Below are 18166 nucleotides of genomic sequence, written 5' to 3' on the forward strand. Positions count from 1 at the left end.
CTCCTGCCAAATATGTAGGGCAATCTAGGAGCCATGTCCAGTCATGTTGGGGCATATTGTGTCATGTTGGGATGTGTCTAGGCTCATAAGGTGGTATCTGTGGGCTCTGCCTTTGCTTTATTCTGTCTTGCAGCCTGGTCTGGTCCTCCCTCCTCCCTTTACCCTTCCTTCTAGCTTCCTGTGCTCTTAACCCCATTCCTGCCATGCTGGGCTTGGAGGGGGAATGCAGATTCCTGGCTGGGAGCCTCCAACCCGCACCAAAATTCCCTCCCCTCCCCCTCTCTCTGGCCCTTGATTGTCTTCATTCATGTCAGCTGCCATCACACCAAAGGACATGCTTTTCTACAACACTCTGAAGCCCTGGCTGGGTGAGTAATTGTGAGTGAAGGGGGTTGGGGATGACCCTGGGGACCCAGGAGAAGGTCCTCCTTTGCTCACTTCCTGTGGTTGTCTCTGCTAGGGGATGGGCTCCTGCCGAGTGCTGGTGACAAGTGGAGCAGACACCATCGCATGCTGACACCCGCCTTCCACTTCAACATCCTGAAGCCCTATATGAAGATTTTCACCAAGAGCACAGACATCATGCACGTGAGTCTTTTGAACCCAGGGTTCCAGCTGGAGTCTTGGGGATAACGGGGATTCAACAATGTCTTGTCTGGAATCTGACTCTTGGTGACTTTAAGGCCATGGCTCTTTCTTTCTGAGCCTTGGTTTCCACAATTGAAAAATGAGGACTATGTGATCCCTCATTTTTGGGTGGCCAAGATGATATAACGGAGTCATGTTCCTGGCACACAGTAGGTGCTCAGGAGGTGTTAGTTTCTACATTTCCCTCACAGAAGGCTTGAGACATGGTTGATGATAATGATGAATATCATGTAGTCATTATTCCAGAGTAAAAATCACTTGAAAACAATAAGTGCTTAGTATTAACAAGTTTGTGAGTCAGTAGGCTGGTTCTTCTGGAGAAGGCAATGGCAACTCACTCCAGTACTCTTGCCTGGAGGATCCCAGGGACGGGGGAGCCTGGTGGGCTGCCGTCTATGGGGTCGCACAGAGTCGGACACGACTGAAGCGACTTAGCAGCAGCAGCAGCAGCAGGCTGGTTCTTCTGGACATGGATGGGGCCACTCATGTATCTGTGATCAGCTGGGGTGATCAGGTGGTCTGCTGGAGGTCAGATAGGAAGACTTACTGATCTGAGGTCAGTCCTCTCTCATCTTTGTGGCTTGGCTGACCGCAGGTTGATCTCGGATGACCTCAGCTGAAACAACTGGATGTCCTTTAGACATTAGATTCTCTCCCTTTAGAAGGCATCTCAGGCTTGTTCACATGGCAGAAGCAAGGTTCCAACAGACTGAAAGGAAGCTGCAATTCTCCTTGGGGTCTAGATTTGGGATGACCACTTCATCATTTTCACCAGCCTATTGGCCAAAACAGTTCCAGAACCAGCTTAGAATCAAAGGATAGTGAAAGAGACCCCCACCTCCTAAGAGAAGTTACTGAAAAATTACACTGCAAAGGGTTTAGATATATATGTGGGAATGAAGAACTGGAGGTCAGGCTTTTGGGAAGTGCCTGGGATTTTTTCCATACCTGCAAGCTGACAAGAGAGCTTATTACTGTTTCATGGATTCTTCCAGGAGACGTGAAACTCCTGGGTGAGAGACAAAGGACAATTTATTACCCTCAGAAGGCAACAACATGAGCTTCTTGTTGGTTTGCATTCTTCTTCCAAGTCACTAAATCTCATGAGGGTGACAGAGGTGGGCTTTGAAATATGCCTGCTCATGTAGTATGCTGATGTATATGCCTGCTACTGTATTATGGTTGGGCAGGGGGAGGTTAAGAGATTCTGTGACCTTTATAGCAATTAGAAGCAATTGCCCCTAATACCTGTCGAGGAAGAGACATTACCTCACTCCTCAAGGTTGTTTGCTAAAAACACAACTCTGAGAAATGGCCCAGGTAATGAAATTAAAAGACGCTTACTCCTTGGAAGGAAAGTTATGACCAACCTACATAGCATATTGAAAAGCAGAGACATTACTTTGCCAACTAAGGTCCGTCTAGTCAAGGCTATGGTTTTTCCTGTGGTAATGTATGGATGTGAGAGTTGGACTGTGAAGAAAGCTGAGCGCCGAAGAATTGATGCTTTTGAACTGTGGTGTTGGAGAAGACTCTTGAGAGTCCCTTGGACTGCAAGGAGATCCAACCAGTCCATTCTGAAGGAGATCAGCCCTGGGATTTCTTTGGAAGGACTGATGCTAAAGCTGCAACTCCAGTACTTTGGCCACCTCATGTGCAGAGTTGACTCATTGGAAAAGACTCTGATGCTGGGAGGGATTGGGGGCAGGAGAAGGGGAAGACAGAGGATGAGAATGCTGGCTGGCATCACTGACTCGATGGACATGAGTCTGAGTGAACTCCGGGAGTTGGTGATGGACAGGGAGGCCTGGCGTGCTGCAATTCATGGGTCACAAAGAGTTGGACATGACTGAGAGACTGAACTGAACTGAACTGAAAGAATATCAGAGTATTGCTTTTTTTTTTTTTTTTTTTTTTGGCATATGAAGCAAGAAAGTACAAAGGTACACAGGAACCATGGAGGACTACCTCTCTCAACATAGGGCACCTTTCCCTCAACAATTTCTAACAATGAAGATGATGAGATCTGACATTTGCTGTGCAGTTACTTTATGCAGTAAGCTGACCAACAGTGCACAAAATGTACCGGAAGGAACCAAAGCTATATTAATAGCAGGTCTCCTGACTCCCAGGCTGGGGACTTCATGGCTTAATGTAACAATTTCCACTCCCACTCAAGCCTGGTCATCTGTGAAGATTGGTGCCTAGGACCAGGAGGCAGGGTCTGGGGAGTGCTTCTTGGTGTTTGGGATTAGGGAGGAGGCAGTTTCCAACCTCAGCCATGCCCCTTCTCTGTCCAGCCCAAGTGACAGCACCTGATTAAAAAGGGCCACACCCATCTGGACATGTTTGAACGCATCAGCCTCATGACCCTGGACAGTCTGCAGAAAGGTGTCTTCAGTTTCGATGGTAATTGCCAGGAGTGAATGCTCGGCCCAGGGCCTGGGAAGATGAGCCCTAGACCCAAAGGAGTAAATGAGAGAGACTGAGGTGGACAATCAGAAAGGCCTTCCTGGAGGAGATGGGTCAAACTGGACATTGAAAGACAGGAAAAGGGAAAGAGAAACAGCAACCCTTACAGGTAAGCAGAACTGTTTAATAAATACTAGGAGGTTAGAATGAGCAAAGTATGTGCAACAGTAAGGAGACAATTTGGGTATGGGGTGGAAGGAATGTCTTAAGGACATTCTGAAGTCAGACAGAAGATATGAACTAATCTGAGGTTTTCCTAGGAGCTGTGGAAGGTGTGTGAGCAGGTGAGGGTTGAGGTCAAAGCTGAGCTTGGACATCTGACTGGACAGAAGACTGACCACAATGTAGACACTGGATGATGTTGACAACTGAATGTAAGGAGACTAGGGAAGGCATTATCCTCATTGACCAGCTGGGAGAGGATAAGGTCTGAGCCGAGTGGACAGTATGGGGAAGGAGAAGCAGACAGATACTAGGAGAGAAAGAAAGGAGAGAAGCCTGATGTCTAAGCTATGCTCTAGGTGCCTGGGGCATGGAGTCAGCTCATGGAGATGGGATGTGTGTTGAGAAGAGTCTGAAGAGTCACATCTCCTGGCTCATCCCCACACTGTATCTGTGAACCATCTATTTCTGGAGCCTCAGCTTCCTGAAGGGAGGTAGCTAGCCCCCAGCTTCTGGGCTTCCAGTGTCTTATGTGGTGGCTTCCTTTCATGCTCTCATCCTTCAGGAATCCCAGTGAATATATTGCCGCCTTCTTGGAGCTCAGTGCACTTGTGGCTAAACTGCACTGTCAGATCTTCCTGCACATGGACTTCCTGGGCTTCCTCACCCCAGATGGGTGGTGCTTCTGCAGGACTTGCCCTTGTGCATGGCTGCACAGATGTGGTCATCCAGGAGCAGTGCTGGCCCCTCCTCAGTGAGAGTATTGATGACTTCCTTAGGGTCAAGGTGAAGACCAAGACTTTGGACATCATTGATGTGCTCCTGCTGACCAAGGTAGGCTGCTGTGGGATCTGAGTTCAAGAAGTAGAATGAACTTTGAACTGATCAGAGATCTTGGATGGGATGCATAGGGTACTGGGGAGCCAAAGGAGGTGTTTGAGGAAGGGAGAAATGGGTCATGGATAAGTTTTAGACATGACCATGTGAAACTGGTCTGCAGGGGAGTGCTAAGTCTGAAGCTGTGAAGGTCTGAGATTTTACTCTACTCCCAAGCTAGTAAGTGATCTACCACAGAGGCAGACTGTATATATACATGTACACATACATGCATACATGGTCTTCCCACATGGCTCAGTGGTAAAGAATCCACCTGCAATGCAGGAACTGCAGGAGGTGTGGGTTCAATCCCTGGGTCAGGAAGATCCCCTGGAGAAGGAAATGGCAACCCACTCCAGTATTCTTGCCAGGATAATCCCATGGACAGAGGAGGCTGGTGGGCTACAGTGCATGGGGTCACAAAGAGTTGAACATGACTGTGTGACTGAGCATGCATGCATACATATATATACACATATATGGGTGTGTGTACACACACATACACACACACACACACACACACACACACACAGAAGGAAGCCTGGATCAGAGCAGCACATTTATTTCTCATAATTGAAACAGTAGTCAGAGTAGAGTTGTAGCTCTGGTTCCCCATCCCCAAATTCCTTTGAGGGCACCATGATGCTTTTACCTGTACATACAACCATGGTTGCATCACAGAACAGGTACCTCTGGATTTTGAAATTTGGAACTTATATAGGACAGCTGATATATCTTCTCCTTCTTCCCTTCTTCCCCTTTCCCTTCACCCTAGCCAGTGAGGGGCTTCCCTTGTGTAAAGAATCTGCCTGCAATGCAGGAGACCTGGGTTTGATCCCTGGGTTGGGAAGTTCCCCTGGAGAAGGGAAAGGCTACCCACTCCGATATTCTAGCCTAGAGAATTCCATGGACTGTATAGTCCATGGGGTCGCAAAGAGTTGGACACGACTGAGAGACTTTCACTTTCACTTTAAGGAGTGAGGGGAAAGGAAATAGAGAAAGGGGAGAGAGAGATGGAGAGAGAAGAATAGAGGGGAGAAAGGGAGGGAGGGAGGTTGTTCTGGAACTTAAACAAATCCTTATCAGTAAGAAGGCAAAATTTATAGGTTCTATAGGTTTCTAATCCATCCCTTATCTTCAGGAGACTAAAGAATCTCTGGATTTACTATCCTAGCCTGTGAGGAAATGGCTTTGGGGCAATGTTTAAATTCTAGCTTCCGTGGCAACTTGTCATTTAATCATCCTGTAACCTAGGTTTCATCGTGTATAAATATGAAAATTTCTATGAATCTTTGATTCTCTTTACCATGGATGACATAGGAGGCAAGGAGGTCAAGGAGGAGATCTCTGGATGGGGCCTCTGGTGATAGAGTGCATGGGAGGTCTAGCATTTCAGACTGGGCTTGAATTGCTGGATGGATAATGGAGTTTCAGAGATTGTCTCAGTTTAGGCTTAGGGGCCCTCAGAGCTAGTGTGAATCTGGGGATCTTGCTTTCTCTCCAGGATGAAGATGGGAAAGGTCTGTCAGATGAAGATATCTGAGCTGAAGCTGACACCTTCATATTTTAGAGAGAGGGTCCTAGTGTGGGACTACAGAGGGGAGCATGGGTCCCTCCATTGCAGGGACTAGGTGTGTAGACCCTGAACCATCCCCAATGCCTCTCCATCCTCCCCATGGTCCTTTCTGTTAGAGTGCTGTCCACCCTCTGGTGCTGAAGTAGCCCAGTGACCCAAGCATGTCTGGCTACCCCTCAGGCCATGACACCATAGCCAGCGGCCTCTCCTGAATCCTGTACAACCTTGTAAAGTGCCCAGAACATCAGAAGCATTGCTGGCAGGAGGTGCAAGAGCTCCTGAAGGACCATGATCCTAAAGAGATTGAATGGTGAATTCAAGTCCTCACAGCATTTTTCTGAGTCCCTCTCACTGGCTCTTCTCCCTGGCTGGGGAAGAGAAAAAATCTTTTTGTGGACTTTGTCATTATTTCTTAGTGGGAAGACCCAGAGACAAGGTCTGGTACACAGCATGTATAGTAGGAGGAAGTTTGCAGGCTTTTGAGACAGAAAGACCTGGATTTCTGAAATAATCAGTGACAATGTGTGAGGGGAGATGATACCACTTAGCGCATATTCAGTAAGTGAAATTTCCCTCTACTCTCTTACTTTTCTCTCTAAAATTACATGTTTTCAAACATCTCCACTTCCTGAGTGTTTCTTAATATCCTGCTCCTTAATTCCTCATATTATTTAGTCCAGGTTTCACATGGAACTCTTAGGAACTAAAGAGTTCCTGTCCAGGAATACCTGCATCTTCCTCCATCCAGTCCCCATTCAACAAACACTAGCACACTTCTTCCCTCTTCTCAGTTCTATGACATCTCCAATTCTTCTCAGCCATTCTGTGTCCTAGAGACTCAGAAAGAACCTAGACCTGGCCTTTGCCTTCCAGGATCTCCTAGTCTCATGGAGGAATAGTCAAGAAGTTCCCTGTATAAATGGGCAGAGCTACAGTCAAGAAACTCCCTGTATACATGGACAAAGCTTCAGTTTAGAGTAAGACAGACAAAGTAGAGGGTAGGAAAAAAGTGCCTCATCTCAGACCCTGAAAGTTGATCAGTAGAGAAGTGGGTGCATTTGAGGTAAAGTCAACAAGGTAGCTGGTCAAAATGAAGAGGTGGAGGCAGAGAGGGAGAGAAACGGAGAGATAAAGGAGGAAAGGAGGGGGTTGATATATGATTGACCTGTGGAGCATAGATTACTTCATAATGTTAATACACTGTCCCAGAGTGTGAAGCAGATATCCAATTCTGGATAGTAAAATTATACTTGGTCTTTTAGTAGAGTCTACAATTCTAGCATAGAGATCTTGGGCAACTTTTGCTAAATAAACCCTTAGGTACTCTTGCTGCTATGGTGAATAATATAGTCTATCTGGATTGAGAAACATTTACAAGTTCATTTTGAATACAGACATTCACATTTCTTGTTAAATTTAATCCATGTATTTTATATCATCATCTTTTCTATTTTTTCTAATAGAAAAATTAATAATTTATGGATATCAACTTCTTGCTCAATGAACTTAGTAACTGCTAAATATGGAGTCCCATATCAATAGGAGAAATAAAGATCATTGTAATAATATAAGCTTTTGCAACAACAGGGAAATTACATGGAAAAAAGTTAATTCAACCTGCTTCTCATGTCTGGCAAGAAAATAACATCTACACAAATCAAAGATTTAAAATATATAATAAGGGAGACTTAAAGGCTCTATTTTGGGGGGCTCCAAAATCACTGAAGATGGTGATTGTAGCCATGAAATTAAAAGACGCTTACTCCTTGGAAGGAAAGTTATGACCAACCTAGATAGCATATTCAAAAGCAGAGACATTACTTTGCCAACAACAGTCCGTCTAGTCAAGGCTATGGTTTTTCCAGTGGTCATGTATGGATGTGAGAGTTGGACTGTGAAGAAAGCAGAGCACCAAAGAATTGAAGCTTTTGAACTGTGGTGTTGGAGAAGACTCTTGCGGGTCCCTTGGACTGCAAGGAGATCCAACCAGTCCATTCTGAAGGAGATCAGTCCTCGATGTTCATTGGAAGGACTGATGTTGAAGCTGAAATTCCAATACTTTGGCCACCTCATGCAAAGAGTTGACTCGTTGGAAAAGACCCTGATGCTGGGAGGGATTGGGGGCAGGAGGAGAAGGGGATAACAGAGGATGAGATGGCTGGATGGCATCACAGACTCAATGGACATGAGTTTGGGTGAACTCTGAGAGTTGGTGATGGACAGGAAGGCCTGGCGTGCTGCAGTTCATGGGGTCATGGAGAGTCGGACATGACTGAGCAACTGAACTGAACTGAAAGGCTCTAGAGGAAACTATGGGAAGTTATATTACAGCTCTACAGTAAGAAGGCTGTATCATGACCTAAATCCCAGCGGGTGTACAATAAGACATTGATATGCTATTACATGAAATAAATACAGAGCAGTAGGTATAGTATAGACTATGCTACTATATAATTTTTAATGAAACAAAACCTTTGATATATACAGTGGAGTATTACTCAGCCATTAAAAAGAGTAAAAAAATGCCATTTGCAGCAACATGGATGGACCTAGAAATTGTCATACTGAGTGAAGTAAGTCAAACAGAAGGAGAAATATATGACATCCTTTATATGTGGAATCTAAAAATAAATTATACAAGTGAATTTAATTACAAAACAAAAACAGACTCACAGACTTAAAGGATGAACTTATGGTTGCCAGGGGGAAGGATGGGGGAGAAGGATAGTTAGGGAGTTTAAGATGGACATGTACATACTACCATATTTAAAATGGACAATACACAAGGATCTACTGTAGAGCACATGGAACTCTCCTCAGTGTTATGTGGCAGCCTGGATGGGAGGGGAATGTGGGGGAGAATTGATGCATGAATATGTATGGCTGAGTTCCTTTGCTGTGCACCTGAAACTACCACAACATTGTTCACAGCTATACCCCAATACAAAATAAAAAGTTTTTTAAAAAAATGCCTCTAGGAAGATACATAAAAATAACACTAGGCAAACTGTGAGGAGAAATGAGTGCTGTTGGCCCATAGGGGTGATGTTTTGCATTGTTCCAACTTTGAACTATGTTAACTGTATCATCTGTTTAAATCACCACACAAAAAGAAAGAAATTAAAAAAAAAAAGAATTCAACCCCGTTACTGGATCTTACCCTCAATGTTTATGAAAGTTTTCCAGTGATTTCTCTTCTTTTCTAAGTATAACATCACTATGTGCAAAAAATGACACATTTTCCCCCATGTTTCAAATGGTATTACTCTTTTTCCCTGTCTAATTGCATTAGCTAGTATCTCCAGTGCCATAAAAAATAAGAGTAAATTTTGAATCTGCTTCTTTTGTTTCTTACGCATTTGCCTTTTGATTTTGCAGTCTTGCCACAAAGAGTGTTTTGATTTTATACAATTTTGTAAATATTTTGTTAGATTTTTGTAGTTTTTCTCAGAAAGGCTTCTAAAAACATGTGAGTAAATTTTGTCTGGTACTTCTGTGGCACTACTTTTCTTTCTTTTTAAGGACCATTTTATTGAAGCGTGATACACAAAGAAAAGGCTGTACATATTTAACATATACAACATAATGAGTTTGGAGCTATTTGATCCATCTGTGATTTTGTTATAGGCAGAGGGGATCTTATAGGGCAGTTGGAGGGTTGGAGGGTCTCTGTTTTTGCTCCCTGGATGTCATATGGTTTCCTTAGGGATGACCTTACCCAGTTGCCCTTCCTGACCATGTGCATCAAGGAGAGTCTGCAGCTGCATCCCCCAGTCATGGTCATCTCCTGCAGCTATACCCAGGACATTGTGCTTCCAGATGGCCGGGTCATCCCCAAAGGTACCCATAATGACTAGGGGAAGAGGTTCCTGGTGAGAAAGAGGGGCTCATCATCAGGTTGGACTTAGTCCTAACTGGCCCCTCTTCTTCCACAGGTGTTATCTGTTTCATCAATATTTTCAGGACCCACCATAACCCACCTGTGTGGCCAGACCCTGAGGTGCTGCCCACCCCCTCCCCTTGGGGGATGCAAGGAAGGGCAAAGAGTTCTGACTTGCATAGCAGACATCACCTCCCTCCATTATACACACATCTGCCTCTCTAAGGATGGACAGCCTGGGAGATCCCACACAGTAGCCCTGTCTTGTCTTGTCCCCAGGTCTATGACCCCTTCTGCTTCATGCCAGAAAACACCAAGGGGAGGTCACCTCTGGCCTTTGGTCCCTTCTTTTCAGGGCCCAGGTGAGGGTAGTAGGCATCTGAAGTAGGGACTGGGGGCGTGGGGAGGATCTGGGACTTAGATTCCTGGCATAACTGTGGGGCAGAGGAGTGGGGAAAACAAAGATAGAGTTCTGGCTCTCCCCCTTCCACTCCCCTGGACATAATGGGTAAGAGTCTGGGAATAGTGGTGGGCCCAAAGGGGGTGTGTTGTGTGCTGAGAGCCCCATTTCCCTGTTTGCTGGTCTGAGTTCAGGACCGGAGCGGGGGCCAGGTTCATATTCAAGCCCACGGAGGGATCGCAGGCACAATTAGCCTCTACCTCTGCAGTCATGGATGGGTGTTGCAGGCCAGATTCCAGGTGCAATGAGGCCAGAATGACAGTGCAGTCAGAGCCCCCACTCTCACCCACAGGAACTGCATCAGGCAGACATTCACCATGACCGAGATGAGGGTGGCCCTGGAGCTCACCCTGCTGAGCTTGCATGTCCTGCCGGACAAAGAGTCACTTAGGAAACCAGAGCTGATCCTGCCTGCTGAGGGTGGACTTTGGCTGTGGGTGGAGCCACTGAGCACAAGCCAGTAGTGACCCACCCTCTTCTGGCCTGGTATCCAACAAAGGATATAGGGAGACCAATATTTTTCATTGAGCATCTTATTTTCTACACGAGTGAATGAATTCCCTGTCAAAAATATTAAATTTAAAAATTTAGACACCACTCATCAAAGAGTCTCATCTTGTAAGCCTGCACAGGTTCTCCAGGTAATATGACACAACCGGGGCAGAGACACCCAGTAAAAATCACTTCACTTCCTTAGAAGGTTAGGCATGACCACTGAAGCCAAGCTCATAAAATTTACCCTCACTCCACGACTCATCAGTCGAGTGACCTTGAGCAAGTGAGTTAATTTCTCCAATCCATAAGACTGATGTGAGGATGAAATCAGTGTTTACCTGGGGGAGCTGAGTGTCATCACCTTCTTCCTTCCAGTGGTCTACCTCTGTTAATAGGACCAAAAACATCCGTGTCTGTAGCGTTATGAAGACCTATGTGTTGCATAAAAAGTGTTTAACCACACCAACATAAATGTATGTGTATCTATTGCTAAAAAATAAAATTTCTACACTCAAAATTTTGTGATTAAGAGTAACTCAATATGTAATTGGTAGTGATATTTCAAATCATCGAGGTGCATAAAGAGAATTCTTATAAAGTGAGACAAACTAAACTATTTTCTAACATAATGCCATTTACAAAAATAAACAGTGGCTTGAACACTTAACACTTAAAGATTCTAAGGAATCCTAAGATGATGACTGTATGTTGTGGAAGGATGTTCACAATGTATTATTATATGAAAAGTCCAGATTAACAAAAGAAATGTATGGTAAAATAGCATTTTTTTCTTGTGGCAAAATTCACACAGCATAAAATTTACCATTGTGACCATTATAAAGTGTTTGATTCCATGCATCTAGTACATTCACAATGTTGTGCAGTCAACACTTCTCCTAGTTCCAAGATATTTTCATCATCTAAAAAGAAATTTTATACCTAGTAGCAATCACTCTCCATTTTCTCCTCCACCCTCCAGCTCCTGGATCTATCTCTATGGATTTACCCATTCTTCACATTATGTATACATGGAATTATACAATATATGACATTTTGTATCCAGTTCCTTTCATTTAGCATAATGTTTTCAAAGTTCATTCATGGTGTAGCATGTATCAGTGCTTCATTCCTTTTTATGACCCAATAATATTCCTTGTTATGGATATACCTCATTTTATTTATTCATTCATCTGTTAATGGATACTTGAGTTGTTTCCCAAATATCCAACTTTTGGCAATTGTGGACAGTGCCACTACAGAGAGTCATGTAGAAGTTTTTTGTCTGAACACATATTTTCAAGTCTTTGTGCATACCTAGGCATGAGATGGCTGAATCATGTGATAATTGTAGGTTTAATTTACTGAGGAAATACCACGCTGTTTTCCACAGTGGTTGCACCATTTTACATTCTCAGCAACAATGAATGAGGATTCCAATTACCCCACATCTTCACCAACACTTGTCCTCCATTTTTTTATATTCTTACCATCCTATTAGGACTTGTCTGGTAGCTCAGATGGTAAAGGATCTGCCTGCAAGGCATGAGACCCTGGTTCGATCCCTGGACCAGGAAGATCCTCTGGGAAAGGTTATGGCAACCCACTCCAGTATTCTTGCCTGGGAAATTCCATGAACAGAGGTTACAGTCCATGGGGTCACAAAGAGTCACACATGACTGAGTGACTAATGCTTTTACTTTCACCATTCTATTGGGTGTGAGGTGGTATCCCATTGTAGCACTGACTTGCATTTTCCTAACGACTAATGATGTTTAACATATTTCCATGTGCTTATTAGTAAAATAGCATTTTAAAAGGATATTACATGTAAATGTAATACACTTATATGTAAAATCAAATTTTACTTGTATAATTATTACATATAAAACTAAATTTGGCAGTATATGTGAGAGAATATAAATGGTGATTACTTGGAATTGTTTGAATTATAGATAAGATTTTTAATTCTTATTTTTTATTTTCTTCAATGACAAGGTATCATTTGGGGGGGAAAGAAAAACATTTTAAATAAGAACTCTGAAGGCAAAGAAAAACGTATGCAATTTTCAGCTTAGAATATATTAAATATTTATTCATTCCATGTTACAGGATTTCTTTCTTATTTTGCCACCAGTAAGTCGTATGGTCCCTGAAAGACTCTGAGAGTAGGACTCTATCCCAGAAACCCCTGCAGCCTCAGTGGGGAAAGTCTGCGGCAGCCACTGTCCCAGGTGCTGAATCAAATGGCCCCCCCACTCCTGCCCCCTCCACCTCATCTTATTATTGAGCACCCTCTTGATCTCCATTTCCTAGAACATTTAGGTGAAAATGAAGTCCTAGATCATACCTCTTAGAGGGGAAAAAAAAATTTTTTTTTGGTTCCTAGCTTCAGACCTGGAGAAGGCAATGGCACCCCACTCCAGTACTCTTGCCTGGAAAAATCCCATGGATGGAGGAGCCTGGAAGGCTGCAGTCCTTGGGTTCGCTGAGGGTCGGACACGACTGAGCGACTTCACTTTCACTTTTCACTTTCATGCATTGGAGAAGGAAATGGAAACCCACTCCAGTGTTCTTGCCTGGAGAATCCCAGGGACGGGGGAGCCTGGTGGGCTGCCGTCTATGGGGTCACACAGAGTCGGACTCGACTGAAGTGACTTAGAAGTAGCAGCTTCAGACCAGCTTAACAACAGAGCCCCTTGTAATTACGTAATAGATGTAACTATGGAGACTTTGAATTTACTGAATATTTTAATGACAGTTTTCTTCAGCAGTATTTCCATGTGTCTCAAATCTTAAATATACCTTTTATGATTTTAAAACATTTTAAATTTGAGAAAGTGATGCAAAAAGAAGAGAGGAAATGAACCCTTACTGAGTACTGATGCTTACCAAATATCGTCAGTCATTTCACATATGCTCGCTTACAAATCTCAACATCGCAATTAAGAGGCTACTATTATGTAATAAAGGAAAATAAACGATTTTCCCCAAACCAAACAACTAGTAAATAGCATACTAGGATGGCGACCTTTGCAGTGGGAGAGTGGTGGATCAGTGGGTCATCCGACCCTGATTGCATCTATCTCTCTGCTCCACCCTTCGCTAAAGGGTAGTCTTGTCCTCACGATCCAAGATGGAGCTCCAGGTATCATACCAATATCCGCCTCCAAGCCCCCTCCCTCACCTTCCATCCTGCCTCCCACGTTCACAGCCCAAGCGCCTGGGTCCTCCCAGGGCCCAAGCGCCCCCTGCTGGCTCTCGACGAGACTGGGACAGACTTGACAGCACAATTTTATTCCTGGGAATCTGCAGTGAAGTGTCTGTGGTCAGGGTGGGTCCCAGGATAGAAGGTGGTGGGTCATTACTGGCCTGTGTTCAGTGGCTCCACCTGCAGCCACAGTCCGCCCTCCGCGCGCAGGATCAGCTCTGGCTTCCTGCGTGGCTCCTCCTCATCCGGCAGGATGCGGAACCGCAGTAGGGTGAGCGCCAGTGCCACCTTCATCTCGTTCATGGCAAACGTCTGCCCGATGCAGTTCCTGTGGGCATTAAGTGAAGGCTCCGACTGTGCTGGGAAACCCTATCATGTTCCATCATGCCCAGAAACTAACTGGGACACCCCTGCCCTCTTCAAGGATGGACAGGGAGGCTAATGGTGTCTGAGACACCCCCTCCACATGGGCTTGCATGTTCCCTGAGCCCCAGCACCAACCTCAAACCATCCCCACCTCACACACCAGTTGGCCTTACCTGGGCCCTGCCGAAAAAGGAATGAAAGCCAGAGGTGATCTCTTCTGGGGGGCTTCTGGATCAAAGCGGAAGGGATTGAATACCTGGAGGGCAGAGAGAGGCAGGGCTACTGGGTGGGACATCGCAGGATACCTGGACAACCCCAGATGTGAACAGAGTGGAGGAGTGTTTGATTTTCCCAGTGGAAGGCAGCACCTCAGGGTCTGGCCAGACTGATGGGTTGTGATGAATCCCGAAGATGCTGATGACACAGATGTTCCCTACGGCAGAGGAGAAAGTGGTCAGGTCAAAGTCTCAGCTGATGGGACCACCAGCCTCCCTCACACCCATTGTTTTGAGCACCTTTGGGGATGACTCGGCCGTCTGGGAGCACAACGTCTTGGGTACAGAGGCGGGAGATGACCGCTACTGGGGGATGCAAACGCAGACTCTCCTTGATGCACATGGTCAGGAAGGGCAACTGGGCCAGGTCGTCCCTAAGTAACCCCCAGACAATTATCCACGGAGTAAAAACAGAGACACACCCCCAGCCGTCTTACTGCCCTAAAGACCCTCTTTCTACCTTCCTCTGACTCTCACTGCTATAACAAAATTCCAGATGAACCAAAGATTTAAGAATTAGGATATCAATATCTCAAGTTACTATTAATAGAAGAAAACAGCCTGGTATTTTTAGAAGAATTTCTGAGCAAAGCACAACACTCCCAGCATACCCTTTAAAGTGTTAATGTATTTGCATGTTAAAGCTTTTTTAATTGTATAATTAGCTTACAATGTAAAAAAAGTCTCTATAATGGACTTATAAGTTTATTTGAGTAAGTTCTACTCCACACTGTATAGTGAGGCAACCTAATATTATTAAGGTGTCAAATCTTTCTAAATTAATCAGCATATTCAATGTAATTAAATAAAAAATCTAGTTAGTTGGGGGGGGGGCACTTGGTAATCTTCAATTTGAAAGAATTGGAGTTCATCAAGATCTAGGTCAGTTTGAAAACAGAAGATCGATATGGGATCTAGGGGGCTTCCCAGGTGGTGCTAGTGATAAAGAACCCTCCTGCCAATGCAGGAGACATAAGAGACTCAGGTTCAGTCCCTGGGTCTGGAAGATCCTCTGGAGGAGGGCATGGCAACCCACTCCAGTATTCTTGCCTGGAGAATCCCATGGACAGAGGAGCCTAGTGGGCTACAGTCCAAAGGGTCTCAAAGAGCCAGACACGACCGAAGTAACTTAGCATGCACGCATGCATGGGGTCTAGAAAAATGGTGCTGATGAGCCTATTTGCAGGGCTGGAATAAAGATGCAGATATAGGGGATGGACTTGTAGACACAGTGGGGCAAGGAGAGGCTAGGAAGAATTGAGAGAGTAGCACTGACACGTATACAGTACCATGGATAAAATAGATAGCCAGTGGGAAGCTGCTGTATAACACAAGGAGCCCAGCCTGGTGCTCTGTGATGACCTAGGAGGGGTGGGATGGGGGGATGGGAGGGAGGGGATACGTATATACCTGTATATATACCTGTACACATATACCTGTATACATATATATAGCTGATTCACATTGTTGTATGGCAGAAATGAACACAACATTGTAAAGCAACTATCCTCCAATTTAAAAAAATTTTTTTGAGAAGAAAATAAAAGATAATAGAAGAACCTAAGGTTTCCCAGGTGCTAGTGGTAAAGAACCTGTCTACCAATAAAGGAAACCTAAGAGACGTGGGTTCATTCCCTAGGTTGGGAAGATCCCCTAGAGGCAGATGTGGCAAACCACTTCAGTATTCCTCCCTGAAGAATCTCATGGACATGGGAAGTTGGTGGGCTAGAGTCGCAAACAGTCAGACATGACTGAAGCAACTGAACACACGCAGAAGAACAACCCAGCCTACCAGATATTAAGAACTATTACAAAAATGTAGTAATTTTTAAAAGGCATGGTATTGTTGCAAGAACAGTAAAACAGACTCATGGAACAGAATAGAGAACTTGGAGATCAAACATGAGTTGGTGAAAACCGCATCTGGAAAGGAGGCCCTGTAAACCCCTGAGCAGTGGATGGATCATTGGTAGAAGGTATTCAAACAAGTGGTGATGTAGAAACAGAGCTAAATCCTCGGGAACTTCCTGGCAGTGTAGTGGTTAGGACTCTGCACTTGCACTGCAGGGGCCTGAGTTCAAACCCCGGTCCAGTAACTGAGACAAGCCCTTGTGGGACAAGCCCTGTGGCTCTACCAAAAAAAAAAATTTTTTTAAAGAACTAAATCCTCATCTACTCAATATACAGAGTGGGGACTTCCCTGGTGGTCCAGTGGTTAAGAATCCACTTTGCAATGCAGGGAATGTGGGTTCAATCCCTAATTGGAGAACTAAGATTCTGTGTGCTAAAACTAAGACTCAACATAGCCAAATAAATAAATAAAATTTTCAGTATATACATATACACAGAGTATAATCTCCTCTTATATGTGAAAGGTAAAGCCATAATATTAGAAGACAATAAAGGAGGTATCTTTGTGATCTAGGCATAGGAAAGAATTCTTAAAATCCCAGAAGTACAAACTGGAAGACAAAAAGAAATGGATAAATATGTACAGAATTAAGGAGCTCTTCTAGTTAATAAAAGATACCAGGAGACCAAATTAACATTTATTACAGATGAGATATCTGCAATAAATATATAGGTCTAGAAAAATATCTTGAATATACACGGAATTCCCACAAATCGACAAGAGAGGTGGCAGGGCTCTGGGAGAAAAGTAAGCAGAGGATATGATCTAGCAATTCATGGAATTTGAAACACTGAGATTTCAAACATGAAGAGATGCTCAGAATAACTGGTATCAGAAAAAGGGCAATTACATAGCAACTAGATGTTCAGTTCAGTTCAGTCACTCAGTTGTGTGTGACTCTTTGTGACCCCATGGACTGCAACACAACAGGCTTCCCTGTCCAGCACCAACTCCTGGAGTTTACTCAAACTCATGTCCATCGAGTCAGTGATGCCATCCAACCATCTCATCCTCTGTCATCCACTTCTCCTGCCTTCAATCTTTCCTAGCAACAGGGTCTTTTCAAATGAGTCAGTTCTTTGCATCAGGTGGCCAAAGTTTTGGAGTTTCAGCTTCAGCATCAGTCCTTCCAATGAATATTCAGGACTGATTTCCTTTAGGATGGACTGGTTGGATCTCCTTGCTGTCCAAGGGGCTCTCAAGAGTCTTATCCAATCCCACAGTTCAAAAGCATCAATTCTTTGGTGCTCAGCTTTCTTTATAGTCCAACTCTCACATCCATACATGACTACTGGAAAAACCATAGCTTTGACTAGACATTTTTTGGCAAAGTAATGTCTCTGCTTTTTAATATGCTGTCTAGGTTGGTCATAACTTTTCTTCCAAGGAGCAAGCATCTTTTGATGTCAAACTTCACATCTATTTGAGGCAAGAATTCACAGGGTGGGTAATGGTAAGGAGTAGCTGAGGTTGTGCAAGTAGAGTGCTGGGCACTGAAATGTGGAGGTGTGGACAGGGACCACCAAGCAGAGGGCATCAGCGTTGTCAAGGAAAGGCAATGTGTCTTTTACAGCCCAGCAAGCTGGCTCCTGGGTAGATTCAGAGAGCTTCTAAGACAGGTAAATAAAGACACACACACAAAGATGTTCATTGAGTGATGTGATGGGAGCATCCTGGATATGCAGTACTAAGGGATTGGAGAGGGAAGTACAAAGGGCTATTCTGGCCAACTGTGTTAACCAGATCTTCATTACTTCGAAATTCCACAAAGCGAGGAACATTTGTATTCTCACATGTGCATTTTAGAGATTTTTTTAGTTATATAAAAAAATAAAT

At 44.2% G+C, this 18166-nt stretch overlaps 1 protein-coding gene and 1 pseudogene across 1 annotated transcript in view; one reads left to right on the forward strand and one right to left on the reverse strand.

The window, feature by feature from the left end:
* Window positions 1–316: 316 nt before the first annotated feature.
* Window positions 317–10538, forward strand: LOC129641944 (cytochrome P450 4F2-like; annotated as a pseudogene).
* Window positions 10539–12956: 2418 nt separating this feature from the next.
* The window catches only part of LOC129641946 (cytochrome P450 4F6-like), a 34289-nt gene continuing 29079 nt past the window's right edge, over window positions 12957–18166 (reverse strand). The window contains exons 9-12 of the mRNA XM_055566520.1: window positions 14659–14792; window positions 14512–14576; window positions 14317–14399; window positions 12957–14105 (exon numbers count right to left, since the gene is read on the reverse strand). Coding sequence (XP_055422495.1) covers window positions 13931–14105; window positions 14317–14399; window positions 14512–14576; window positions 14659–14792 — 457 coding nt within the window. The 3' untranslated portion in view covers window positions 12957–13930. The remainder of the gene's footprint in view (window positions 14106–14316; window positions 14400–14511; window positions 14577–14658; window positions 14793–18166) is intronic.

This window comes from Bubalus kerabau, chromosome 1, assembly GCF_029407905.1.
Source record: "Bubalus kerabau isolate K-KA32 ecotype Philippines breed swamp buffalo chromosome 1, PCC_UOA_SB_1v2, whole genome shotgun sequence".
NCBI lineage: Eukaryota > Metazoa > Chordata > Mammalia > Artiodactyla > Bovidae > Bubalus > Bubalus kerabau.